The sequence below is a fragment of the Haemorhous mexicanus genome, chromosome 14, assembly GCF_027477595.1.
Source record: "Haemorhous mexicanus isolate bHaeMex1 chromosome 14, bHaeMex1.pri, whole genome shotgun sequence".
Taxonomy (NCBI): Eukaryota; Metazoa; Chordata; class Aves; order Passeriformes; family Fringillidae; genus Haemorhous; species Haemorhous mexicanus.
In genome coordinates this window covers 11,029,474-11,042,782 of record NC_082354.1, presented here as the reverse complement: position 1 = coordinate 11,042,782, position 13,309 = coordinate 11,029,474, and the positions used below count along the sequence as shown (strand labels likewise).

General features: G+C 36.2%; 1 protein-coding gene across 5 annotated transcripts in view; it reads left to right on the top strand.

The window, feature by feature from the left end:
• Positions 1-13,309, top strand: part of STAG2 (STAG2 cohesin complex component) — a 73,282-nt gene that overhangs the window by 52,501 nt on the left and 7,472 nt on the right. For all 5 annotated transcript variants that reach the window (XM_059859647.1, XM_059859643.1, XM_059859645.1 and 2 more), the window contains exons 16-27: positions 86-189; positions 1,060-1,152; positions 1,347-1,436; positions 2,502-2,705; positions 4,231-4,301; positions 4,653-4,740; positions 4,844-4,924; positions 6,895-6,987; positions 9,317-9,491; positions 9,944-10,083; positions 11,198-11,299; positions 12,933-13,081. In XM_059859647.1, coding sequence (XP_059715630.1) covers positions 86-189; positions 1,060-1,152; positions 1,347-1,436; positions 2,502-2,705; positions 4,231-4,301; positions 4,653-4,740; positions 4,844-4,924; positions 6,895-6,987; positions 9,317-9,491; positions 9,944-10,083; positions 11,198-11,299; positions 12,933-13,081 — 1,390 coding nt within the window. The remainder of the gene's footprint in view (positions 1-85; positions 190-1,059; positions 1,153-1,346; positions 1,437-2,501; positions 2,706-4,230; positions 4,302-4,652; positions 4,741-4,843; positions 4,925-6,894; positions 6,988-9,316; positions 9,492-9,943; positions 10,084-11,197; positions 11,300-12,932; positions 13,082-13,309) is intronic.

The window sequence follows — 13,309 nt, the reverse complement described above, 5'->3', positions numbered from 1 at the left end:
AAACAAACAAAAACCCCAACATATCTCAATCCTTGTGGAAAACGAAAAATAAGTTGTGTGTTAACATCTGTTTCTAAAATTTCAGCTTTAACAGACAGGCAGGAAAGCGCACTGATTGAAATCATGCTCTGTACGATTCGGCAAGCGGCTGAATGTCATCCTCCAGTGGGAAGAGGAACGGGGAAAAGGGTAGGAAGCAAAAAACTTCTCATCTAGAGATGTGGGAATGGCTCAGTGGGGCCACTGTGGGAAGAAGAAAGACTGTAGGCTGTTGATGCTGAAGGGACTGAGATGGGAGATTCAGCTTTGGTCTCCACATCTGACTACCCTGGCCAGTTTGCTTTTTCTGGACTTGGGCATGTGCTTGATACTGTTCAAACTACTGCATTTTTTTTGTACTATTAAAGATAATAAAAATTGATTTTGAAAACAGTATTGATTTGAAGGGAAGACTATGTTTGGGAAAGACAATGTTTGGGAAAAGCTAAAACTATTTTCAGTGGGAAAGAACAAAATGAGGGAAAGGAAAATACACCACATAGTCTCTTGAAAGAAGGCCAGTCCACCAGTTGGCTCCTCTGTGATTGTATGGAGTTTAGACAGCCTCTTTTGTGGAGACATTAAGCAGTTTTCTCTCAGGACTGGTGCGTATTTTGGTAAGAAACCCATTTAAGAACGGGTTGAAAGTTTGTATGAAAATAGGATTGACAAATTAATTGAGTAAATATTGTTAAAAATTGTTAGCTGAAGGGGTTCCCATTCTTATATGATCATTTTGGTCATGGTATTTTTGTTGCAGGAAAGGTAAACCTTTTGTTCTAGGTTATCACTTCTGTTTTCAAGATAATAGTGTTAGGACTGACTTTTAATTGCTTTTTTTGAATGCTGAATGTTGGTTTTTTCCTTTTTTTTTTTTAATTGCACACTTTCCTCCTGCTTTACATTGATATATTACAGTCATTTTAGAGGTCCACGTACCTAATCATCATTTCATTTACGATAATGAAATTTTGCACCAGAACTTTTAGCTGTAAAATCCTCACAATACCAATATTTTAGGTGCTGACAGCAAAGGAAAAGAAAACCCAGTTGGATGACAGGACAAAAATTACTGAGCTTTTTGCAGTGGCGCTCCCTCAGTTGCTAGCAAAGGTAGGTTTAATTCTGTTTCTTGCTGATGGATGGTTGTTGAAATGTTTGCAAGTATATTTCTGTAAGTAATGATACAGCTTGCCATGAGTTTTATAGTTTTTCTTATTAATCTTTGTTTATATTTACTTTTTCTATAATGAATTATGTTGTCCAAGACTTTATCAACTAAACTTTTTTCCTTGCCAATTTTACAGTATTCTGTAGATGCAGAAAAAGTCACCAACTTACTGCAGTTGCCACAATACTTTGATTTGGAAATTTATACAACGGGGCGATTAGAAAAGGTACAGTAACATCCACACATAAACATGAAAGGAAAAGTCCCAGAATTTAGACTTTGTCACTGGAATTTCAATTACCATTTTAGGAGTGTTTTTTTTTGTGTAAAGGAGATTTTATTTATTGTAACCCTTACTGATAGTGTGACTTCAATTTCAGAGTTGTGACTGGCTGCTCTTCTTAGAGATACTGAAAATATGAGTCTTCTGAGGCCTGTCTGGCCAGCTTTAACAGAAAGTCTTCCAGTTAAATGAACCTAAATTGAGAACATTTATTGCTGGGTTATGGTCATATTTGTGATAGCTGTCTGACAAATAAAGCTTGTAGAAACAGCTCAGTAAGTTCTCTTCTGTCACTGAAACTAGAAAACCACCATCATCATTGCATGAAAAAGAGGAAGGATATCAGATCACAAATTATGTAGTTACTGCTCTCATTTTATCTGCTGTGATGATGAAGTTGAAGCTGTTCTCATCTGTGTCTCCTTCTCAGATGTGCTACTGCACTGTGAAGGAAGTAACTGGAAATCATTAGAGTCAAAAAGTGATGAAGTGTGTAGTTGACAGCACAGCCAGCAGTGCTCGAGCAGCAGTGAGCATCTCAAGTCAAGGGGAGGAATATATGAGCAGCAGAAGTTGGCTTTAGTTGGTGGACAGTAGAGTGTTATGAAACTAAAACTTCAATTATACAGCTTTTAAGGCACAAATAAACATGCATAAATGTTTGTGTGAGTGGGAGGTAAATACTTCTGTGTTGTTCAGTTGTCATTGTAAATTCAAGTGTTAGATAAGACCATACCAACAATAGCAAACTTTTAATTACTTCTGTGATTTGGTCTTTGACAAGCTCCAACTTAATTTTCGATAAATAAACTTAATTTATCAGAAGCTTCACTGATTTTTTAGAACTTGTTTGTGTTCTGTATCATAGTTACAAAAGTAATAAACAGAACTTGAAATTCTTAAAGGTATATTAAAAATGCCTGTGTATATTTGCGTGTGTGTGTATGTATATATATATATGTGAAAATAAAAATACATCTTTTCTTCTTTGGCTTGTCTTCCTTGTAGCATTTGGATGCCTTACTGCGACAAATTCGGGATATTGTGGAGAAGCACACTGATATAGATGTTTTGGAAGCCTGTTCAAAAACCTACCATGCTCTCTGTAATGAAGAATTCACAATCTTTAACAGGGTTGACATTGCAAGAAGTCAGTTAATAGATGAATTGGCAGACAAGTTTAATCGACTGCTTGAGGACTTCCTGCAAGAGGTATTTTAATGTGCAAAATCACCTTTTCCTGCCCTTGTAAATATTTTCAGTATTTTTTTCTGTCTTTCTCTGCAAGTCAGAGCTAGGGATGGGAGCTTCCCTCTGGTTTTCAAAACTCTTGAGTCAAGTGCAATAATACAACAGTGATAGCTGCTGTGATAGTGTGAACACAGACTGTTCTTGTAGTGAGTCTTTAATTTTGGTCTCCTTTTGACAAGAGTCCTTTGGGAATTGGAGATAAGTTTCAGATAAACAATTAAATACATAAACTTTTTACTCTTAGCTTTCGAGGCTTACAATTTTAGAGTTGTAGTATTGTAATTCCCCAAGGATTCTCCTCAGATGTACTACTGTTGCTAGTCTTGGCTGTGGTTGCATGTTGCTGTTAAATATCAAAATCTCTAGAAAACACTCCCCCTCCCTTCCTGAATGCAAGCAGATGCAGTTAGTAAATCAAAAATAACTTTGTTCCCACACTGTGTTGATCTGAGAAGTGAGAATCTTCTGATAGAGTATTTAACTTCACTATGTGGGATCTCTTGACATTCAGACAAAATTTGTTTCTCCTTTTCATCTGTGGTGAGGAGCATAGGAAGTGTCTTTTTGACAGCTTCATTCTTAACACTTCTTAGATGCATGTAGTTTATCAAGCTCTCATTTTTTCTCTTGCTTTTTGTTCTGAACTAGAATTCCATTCTAGAAATCCTAAACAAGAAATGTGCCCATTTGTTTCCCTTTGTGATGAAAAGAAAGAATGAGAGGTAGAGCAAGGAAATGAGATGTCAGAAGTTGGCTTAAAGGAAAAGGGCAAATACTCTGGTGGAAGTGTTGAAATCCTTAGTTCTTTGATAGGTTGAGCAACTACGGAATAGTAAAACTTGCATTATCTCTGCAAGACTAAGGAGGAGTTTCTTGACCTCAGATAGTTTATCTTATGTACAAAAAGATACTTTTTTGACCCTTTGATTTTACTCTTATTTCACTAAATGTGAGTTTGTCAGAACTTACGGGAAGATTAGAACAAGCCATTCCCTTACCTCACTCAAAGACTTTTTTCTGTGATTAAAGTAAGACTGAAGTACTGACCTGTGGCCCATCTAGTCCAGTGTCTTTTGTCTGACAGTGGCCTCTGCTGGATTCTTCAGAGAAAATAGAAGCACCTACATTATACATTGTATTTTGCTAGCCTAGGCTTTTCCTGTTTCTTCTCCCTTCTCCTTCCTCCCCGTCCCCCTCCCCCTCTCTCCTCTTCAGCTGCTATTTTATAGAATCCTAGAATTGTCAAGGTTGGAAAAGACATTTAACATCATTGACTCCATCTCTAGATATGAACAGCTGGCTGCCCTGTCTCTCTAACTCTCCTGAAAGCATATGTGACATGATAAATCATTTATCAATAATTTAGAATCAGGTCTGCACCCTCTCCTGTCCCCAGTTTGGGGGTGTGTGGGTTTGGTTTTACTAAGTTCCCCAGTTCACTGAGACTACACTGCTTGAGATATCTCACTATATGATTATTAAATAGGGGGAGGAACCTGATGAAGATGATGCATATCAAGTCTTGTCAACACTGAAGAGAATCACAGCTTTTCACAAGTAAGTGGCTTCTGCACGTGTCTGTCAGGGTTTGTGGTGGGGGAATTGTTTGTTTTTAATTCAGTATCAGAGTTTGTGGTGAGGGGGTTTGTTTTAAATATGATACACCTTACCTTTTAATGCAACTTCATGGGATTGTTTTGGGGTTTTTTTTTTTGTGTGTGTGTGTGTTGGTTTGGGTGGGGAGGTATTCAGTTGCTGGGTTTTTTTGACATTAATTTAAAATTTTAATTAGTTAAGTATTTAATTAATAATTTTGGACCAGTTAAGCTTTTAGTAGTCGTTAACCTCAAATTGTAGAAAAAAGTATTAGTTAAATAATACTTTTTGCTCCATTTCTAATGCTTCCAGTGCTCATGACCTATCAAGATGGGACTTGTTTGGCTGCAACTACAAGCTGTTGAAAACTGGCATTGAAAATGGAGACATGCCAGAACAGGTCTGTAGTTAAAATGTGTTCTTTAGACACAACAACAAATACTTTTTGTTGCTGTCTTTTATTGGTCTTTGTCATCTAATGCTTTCTTTCCTTTTGATTTCAGATCGTTATTCATGCACTGCAGTGTACTCATTATGTAATCCTTTGGCAGCTAGCAAAAGTTACTGAAAGCAGTTCCACAAAGGTATGCCTTGTTCCAGTTGTATTAGTAAATAAACATTTGTACATAGTGCAGTGTCATCAAGTGGGAGCTGTGATGGAATAATTAAAACTAGGAGTGTTCTTTATATTGATACCTACCTAATCCTGCTTTTTTAATAAGTTCTTCTGAATTAATAGTTTTAGGAGTCACATTATTTACTTTTACAAACCTAGTACTTCCTTTAATTGTTTTTATTATTTAAATTTCAGTATTAGGTTTAATGTGACTGAATTTTAAAATAATAGGTATGATGTTGATTCACTATCAGCCACAGTACCAATGCCAAGAAGGGGTAGAATGGAAGTTACCAAGCACAATATAGTTAGTCTTACTACTCTTAGGTAGTGGGTTTGGAGTCGTTTGGAAACCTTGAAATATCAGTGACAAGTCAGTGAGATCTAAGAATTTGTACTATCATAGTGTTCTTATTGCTCAGTATTTCACAATCCTACTTTACCCTTCATCAGTCTTTTAAGTCTGTTGTTAAATAAAGATGTGAAAAGATGAAATTAATCTTTTTCAGGGAATGATGAGAGGCACTGTTCTGGTTCTATGTATAGTAATCGTGAAGGGCAAAGCTCTGGCAGATGTCATCTTTCCAATTTCACTTCTTGCAAAATCTTAGAGAAAGGATTAAGGTTTCCTATATCCAGCATTGCTTGAAGAGGTTGATTAGGTGGTTCACTGTGTGAATTGCCAAATGGAAAAAGGTTTTTTTCAAAAGACCTAGCTAGTTTAGAATGGAGTTTTTAAGTGCTGAAATATTTTAATTATTTCTCAAAAATTAAAAAATGTAATCCTTGTAATCAAACATACTTTTTCTGCAGTTCCTGTAAGAAGAGTACTTTTTTACTAGAGATCTATGCTGGAGTTGCACTTCATTATTGGAGTTACTGTTAATACACCTTTCTTTATGTCAGAGTGGAGGCAAGGAAATTCTTCAGGTTTTTTAAACACTTTGATTATCATGCCTGTAATTAATACAAGAAAAAAAAAGTTACTACTATCACAATTTACTAGGGAGAAAACAAAGGGAACTCATGGCATTAATAGTGTATGAGTGATTATTAATCCAGTATTACAGTACTCTCATTTTAATGTGAGAATACATACATTTTTCCTTTAATTTTTTAATTTATTTTAGGATGTTGTAGTTTGAGCTTCTGGTAGATGCAGGAGTGGAAAATCATGCTGTGTAACTTGTACTAATGATCTTATAACAGAGAACACCTGTATCAGATTACTGTGGTTTTCCCTGTCTGTTGAGACTTCTTTAGTCCAGTGAGTAATATAGTCTGAAGGTGTTACAGATGAATATGAACTTCACCACTGGCTGGTTAGTTTACCCATCTGTGTTTTAATGGTTTTTAACATTTCCAACCCCAAATACCTGATAAGAAGTGGCTGCACAGATTGTTGAGAGGTGGTGTAGGTGTGAAGGATTTGGAGGTTTTGTTACCTTATTCCTTAAAGGGTAAACAGCAGTCTTGAGGTTTTTGTAACTGTGATAAAAGCTTTATCACAAGCCTAATGGCAGAAGATGAGCTAAATACTGACAATTAGTTTAGAAATGAAGATTAACCTAGCTGTTTTGCAGCAAAATGTAATTTGCAATACTTTCAGCAGGAATGAAAAGACTCTAATAGAAAAGTGGTCTCCCTTATTGAGATTTTCTGCTCCTACATAACAGTTTTTTAGTTGCTACTTTTTGTAATAAAATAACATGATTTTTATCCCAACTGCCTTATCTTCTGTGCTGCACAAAATGACAAAATTAAGGAAATTGCTACTTGCTAATTTTATTTTTAATAGTGATTTTTTTAAAAATAAGCTAGTGGACTTGAATGTTACCCCTCAGGTCTGTGGTGGAATCCTCTGTTTAAGTGAATGCACTGTATGGGACTATAAAATTGGAAAAGCAAAACTGTTACATGAAATCATTCTTTTTAAAGGAGGATCTTCTACGTCTAAAGAAGCAGATGAGAGTGTTCTGTCAAATCTGTCAACACTACCTGACCAATGTAAATACTGCTGTTAAGGAACAGGTTAGTGGCTTTTGTTACTTGGAGTCTTCTAATACTGTACTTTCAGTGCAGCTGAAAAGTTCCTCTTGCTAATATTTTTGGCACTTATGTGGGAACATGATGTCCTGGCTGTTCAGGCTGCGTGCCCTTTGAGTGTCAGTGCACAGGTGCTTGTATGCTTGTCCTCCTCATGTACATAGGATTTCAGAATCCATTTAAACCTCATTCTTTTGAGTAATTTTAGGCAGCATAATGTTTTATGCGAAGGAGCTTTTTGTTACTTTGAGTAACCACTCTGCAGGTGCACTGTGGAAACCTCTGGGTGTAAGCTGAGAGTTCAGTTTCAAACCTCTTGCTTACCATGTGCTAATGACCCACATCTCCTGTGGAGCTGTGGATTCATAGCCTCAAAACAGGCTAAGGACAGCAATTTAAAAGGGTTTCTTTAGTTCTGTCTTAGAAGGCATGCAGGTGCAGCTTCACTTCTCTTCTCCTCCTTCTCTGTGTTGCTTCATAACACAATATATTCCTCAGTTTTTCAGTGTCCCAAGAATTTGGGCATCTCAAAAACAGGAGGGAAAAAAATGACTACTTAAGATGAGTGTATATATGTTTATACATGCACCAAGTATTCACTGTAACCTAGGAGAGTTTATTGTTGGGAAATGGGAATTTTTGGAGTCACCTTTAGGAACACTCTCACACTGCTCTGTTGGTAATAGTGTTGTTCAGAGATGCTGTAGCAAATGCTTGGAAGCCTCAGCAATGATACACTGCTTGATGAGCAGTTTTATAGTTAGTCCCTCATACAGTTGCCCTTTGTGGGGAGAGTTTTAGCTCCTAAATGTTTCAGTTCCTGAGTAAGTAATGTGTGACAGTTCAGGCAGGAGACAGAAGTCCTGACTTTTTTGAAATGCTGGCATGAAGTTTTTTGGGGGTAGTCCTTAGTTTTTGCTTCTGTTTCAAAAAGAATTGAGGCATTGGGAAACACTTGTCCTGAGTTCTGAGAAAAGCAGAGTTAAAAAAAAAAATAAAATACTGAACTGTAGGGGCTGAGTCTCTTCAATCTGTAGGCAAACAGTTCTTTGTCCAGGACACTCATAGGATTTTGAGGTTCCAGTGAAGAGCACAGGTTACTGATAGCAGAATTAATTCTAAGTAAATGCCTTTAACAATCTTTAAAATGCTAAAATGAAAGAAAATGAAGTATGTCTCTACAGGGGAAGGACCAAATTATCTTCTAGGTGGACTGCTTAATTAAAGACATAGAAAGCCAGGAGCCTTTTTTCTGCTGAAGATAATAATAACCTGGTTAAAGTGGAAAATCTGGTCCACTGAGTCGCACAGCTGCAGCTTTTGAAACTCTTGCTAGAACAAGAATATTCCTGGAGCTTAATAGGCATGTTCTGTGTCAGAGAGCTGTCTAGTGTAATAGTCACAAGGTGTAGGGTGTGAATGTGCTAGTAACAAAAATTACTGAAGCTCTGAGTAGGTCTCTAAGAGGCTGTGTGACTCTCAGATTCTGGTGAACACTCTAGAAACTGGAGCTGCCTAGTTACACAGGGTACCTGTCGCACAGGTACAATGTTCCACTTCCTGTGGGTTCCACTTCCCTTCTCTAATCTCATGAAAGGACACAAAGGACTTCAGAGGAGCACATGTATTTTTTGTGACCAGGAATTAGTAATACTCACTTTGAGGAGTTAGAGAACAGACCTGTTCATGGAAGTACTTGAGAGATTAGAGCCAAAGAGAAGGTGCAGCACTAAGCAGTTTCTTGCCTTGGTCTGCTAGTTTGAAGAATGTCAGGTACTAAGACATTTGAACCTTCTGGAGCAGTGGAGTACAGACATTTAAATCTGATATCAGATGTACAAATTAGCCAGCAAAAGAAAAGGTTGGTTGCACTTTTGCATTTTTGGACATTAGGGATTAAAGGGATTGAATAATCTCAGCTGTTACATGTTAAACAAAAATGATTGAACCATTTTTAAGAAAACACAGCAAAAAGGAGATTGTACTATGGTCAGAGTCCACAAAGTTCTCTAGTGACCGAATGAAGTATCCGTCAGGTAGAATTTGGGAGTTTCAGGCTTCTCATGTTTTGGTCTTGCAATATTTTCACATATAATTTGGCATCATCTGTGCAATTTGGACACCTAGTCTTGATACAGGAACCTGCTGTGTGAAGCTATGCATATTTTGACTTTGGCTGGCCTTTGTAGTTGTGTAGGACTTCAGTGGCCTGTGTATACTGTTGAGATCTTGAGTATTTTGTCAAGTGCAAATACATTATTCTAAACAAAATCCACTTTCCAAACAAGTATTTATTAAGGTTTCTTTTTAACAGGCTTTCACAATTCTATGTGATGTGTTGATGATCTTCAGCCATCAGATTATGACAGGAGGACGTGACATGTTGGAGCCACTTGTTTACACTCCTGATTCTTCCTTGCAATCTGAACTACTCAGTTTTATTTTAGATCATGTCTTCATTGATCAGGATGATGATAATAATAGTGCAGGTTTGTACAAAACTTAAATTTCCTTTCTCTTTTTTGTTTTCTAGCTAATATCTTTGTTTCTTTGTGCATTTCTGGGTTTTTGTGGTGGTGGTATTTTGTTGTTGGTTTTTTCCTTGTTTGCCTGGTTATTTTTTTGTTTTAATTTTGTTTTGTCATTGAGAGGTGTGCATGTGCACAAAGGTAAGTGTGGCTTTTAAATGTCAGCAGCTGGTTAAAGGATTTTCTGTATTGGGAACATGTAGGATAATTGCAATAAAGGTTTGGTTTAATAGGCTCAGATATTTATCTCTGTATCAGGGTAACAGACATGTCAGTGGACAGTGAAGTGCATTGCCATCAGAACTGAGATCTGATTTTCTGAATCATGACCACTAGCCCATATCAGTTTTATAAATAAATATTTAAATATAATCTTTAAACTTAACAGTTTTCCTGTTCTGAACTCTTTCTAGATGGACAGCAGGATGATGAAGCCAGCAAAATTGAAGCATTGCACAAAAGAAGAAACCTGCTTGCAGCTTTCTGTAAGCTCATTGTGTATACTGTGGTGGAAATGAACACAGCCGCAGATATTTTCAAGCAATATATGAAGGTAAATTTGAAGCTTAGTAGTGCTACTTCATAAAACTACTGTAATACAGTAGTTGGGGAATTTTTACCTATTACTTGTTTTTTTAGCTTGCAAGATAACAGGTTCAAAATGGGAAGAATTCAAAACTTAAGAGTTCCAGGCCCTTTTTGTGTATGTAGGGGGAAAAATTACCGAGATGAGATTTACAGTTCCAGTGTTGTGTGGGTGGTGGGGACCAAGAAGGGAAACTAATTATTTTAATGTTGTTTTTACTGGTTTTATTTTCTTATTCTGATTGATGGTTTTTTTAAATTCACTTAATAGTTTCATAGGTCTTTTGAGAGTGTACTTTCCAAGATCAACTCCATATTGTCTAGTCTCATCCAATAATTTAAGTTTAAACTTTGTAGAAGAGAAGTAAAATTTGAGTCCCCTCTCCCGATTAGCTTTATATCTGTTTCAATCTTACTTAAATATGAAAACCTCTCCTGGCTCATGGGATTCACAGCTGCACACTAATATGAGTTCTCATTTTGTGAACATGATAAAGCTTTGCTCCTTGGTGATTACCTTGAAACCTTAAAATTTCGGCAGCCTGCTTTTATCTGTCTTGAGTGCCCTACATATATTTTGATTCTCCAAAGAACTAATTGGGTCTTTCTTAAACCTGGACAGACAGCTGGCTTTGTTGGACAAATTATGCCCATGATGCTGTCTGTAAGTGCATCCTTTCAGCAGAGAAAATTAAACTTCCCACCAGAGTTCCAGGAGTTGGTAAAAAGATTAGATTCTAATCTTGTACCCTGAAGGGGTGAACACGTGTCATTAACAAATATGGCACGGCCTTGAAGATAAATAGGTCATTCTGCCTCTAAAGTAATACTCACTGCAAGAATGAAAAGTGGGTTTATTCTTTTTGCATTTAGGGTTTTTTTCAGTTATTATTCTGGAGGTGGTTTAGGGTGTAATTTTGATGTAATCATGAATGTGTTGGGGTTTTTCCCCTTTAGATAATGTTTGATTTTTCTTTTTAAAAGAGCATATCCTAGATTTTGTTTTCAGAAGAATTCAGTAGTTGCAATGTTTTCAAGTAACATTGGCAGTTAACCTTTTTTTGTTTGTTTGTTTTTCCTAGTATTACAATGACTATGGTGATATTATTAAAGAAACAATGAGTAAAACAAGACAGATAGACAAAATCCAGTGTGCTAAAACACTTATTCTTAGTTTGCAGCAGGTAAGAGTTTACAATATTTTTATGCATGAAATTCCATACTGTAGATGATGTCCTGTTGTTTAGTAACTAGTTTGAGATATTAATGATGGAATTTTTATGGGCGGTAGGGATAAGTAGGTCTAAACTGAAACACATTTTCTGAAACTGTGTGAAAAACTGCCAGAAGTCTTCCTATACTTACCAAATATTGTACCACAAAAGATGTAGGAGAGGTCAGTAAATACAAAATGAATGTAACTCTATGAAACCTTCATAACTCTAAACCAATAGTTTAAGTATTCAGATATATGTTGTGAAATGGCCAGTTTACTTGTTTGTGAACAGATAAATACTTCCTGCCTGTGTGGTAGTTGGTTTGGGATTTTATTGTGGGGGTTTTGTTTTGCTTTTGGTGTGTTGTTTTGATTTTGGGTTTTTTAAACTATTCTGAGAATTAATTTGTAGTTCTAGTTATTTCTTAATGTTTAGTAGAGACTTCACACATTTGATAATAAAACATTCTTTAATGCTCTCTTCGGTAAAGTTTGTCTGGAAACTTGATGAACTCAGTTAAAGTTAGCATTTGATTAATCTGCTCACATAAACCATCTGCATGGATTTTATTCACAGGCTCAGAACAGCAGAGACATATATCTCCAAAACACTGTAATCCAGCATAGATCACTGCTATCCATGAAAGGAAAATCTACCCAGATATATTTTCTCTATCCCTGGCTTTTGACTAAAGGTTATAAAGCTACATAGTGACTGTGGATCTGGATATTGAGCCTGGTGGAGGCCAAACAGAAATAGTCCTTATTAAAGTAAGGACTGGTTTATCAGTGTGGATATTGCCAAAACAAGGGAGGATGAGGCTTTCCTTTTGATAGCAGCATGACTCTTAAGTAGCTGGTGGAACTGCAGTGTAAAATATGTAACTAAACACTCTTTGTTTCATTCTTTGTGATACAAAAGAGTGAAGGGTGTGTCAGACAAAATTTAAAAAAGAGAAAAAATTATTATTGAAGTGAATTACAGTTGAATTCAATAGGATTGAGAAAGGATTGATCAGAGAAAAGACTGAACTTCAGAGTATTAGGCTTTGACGACTGTTGATAAGTACTTAAAAATCTCATCAGTGACAGAATTTCTGGTGTCCTTGGCAGTTTCCCTGAACATGTTTCCATTTTAGAGTTTCTTCTTTATACCTGTATTTTGAGAAGTAAAAAAAAAAAAAATAGGATTGGGAACTAGTAGTTTGAAGTATTTTAGTAAAGACCAGGTGAGGATCACCCCATTTATTTCTTCTTTGTTGGTGTATGTAATTAGGGAATCCTACTAATTTTTTGTATTCTCAACTTTAGAACACCTTGATTTAGTGAAGCACTGAAATCTGTCATCTGCTGTATCTACAGTGTGATGAGTGCTTGGACAGTGCATTTCAGAGTTATCTCTGGGGTGCAAAATCTTCAAGAGTAGCTTTGACTTTACTGTCCAAAACGTCCATGTTTGTCTCTTGATGTTGTCAGACTAGGAGTGGGGGGAAAACAGCTGTGAAACATACTTTTAAACTGAAACTCACCTCTATGTGTATTGGTCCAAAGTTTGGCATAATCTTTTAATACACAAAAATTTCCCTTTTTGTTCCATGCAGCTCTTCAATGAAATGATTCAAGAAAATGGTTATAATTTTGACAGATCATCACCAACATTCAGTGGCATAAAGGAACTTGCTCGACGTTTTGCTTTAACATTTGGATTGGATCAGTTGAAAACAAGAGAGGCTATTGCTATGTTACACAAGTAATTGTGTGCTTTGTATTACTTCCATTTCTGTAAAAACTTCTTCACTAACATAAGATAATCTTCTTAGTCTTTGAAAATGAGTTTGTTAATACTAAGTGCCTCAGCCCTAGAGATGATATAGCCCATATTATAATTAGGGGATGACTGCAGTTTTGTCTCTGACTAAAACCTAAATGTTTAATATTGTTGTTGTTCTCCAGCATCATTGTATAAGCATATAAATTA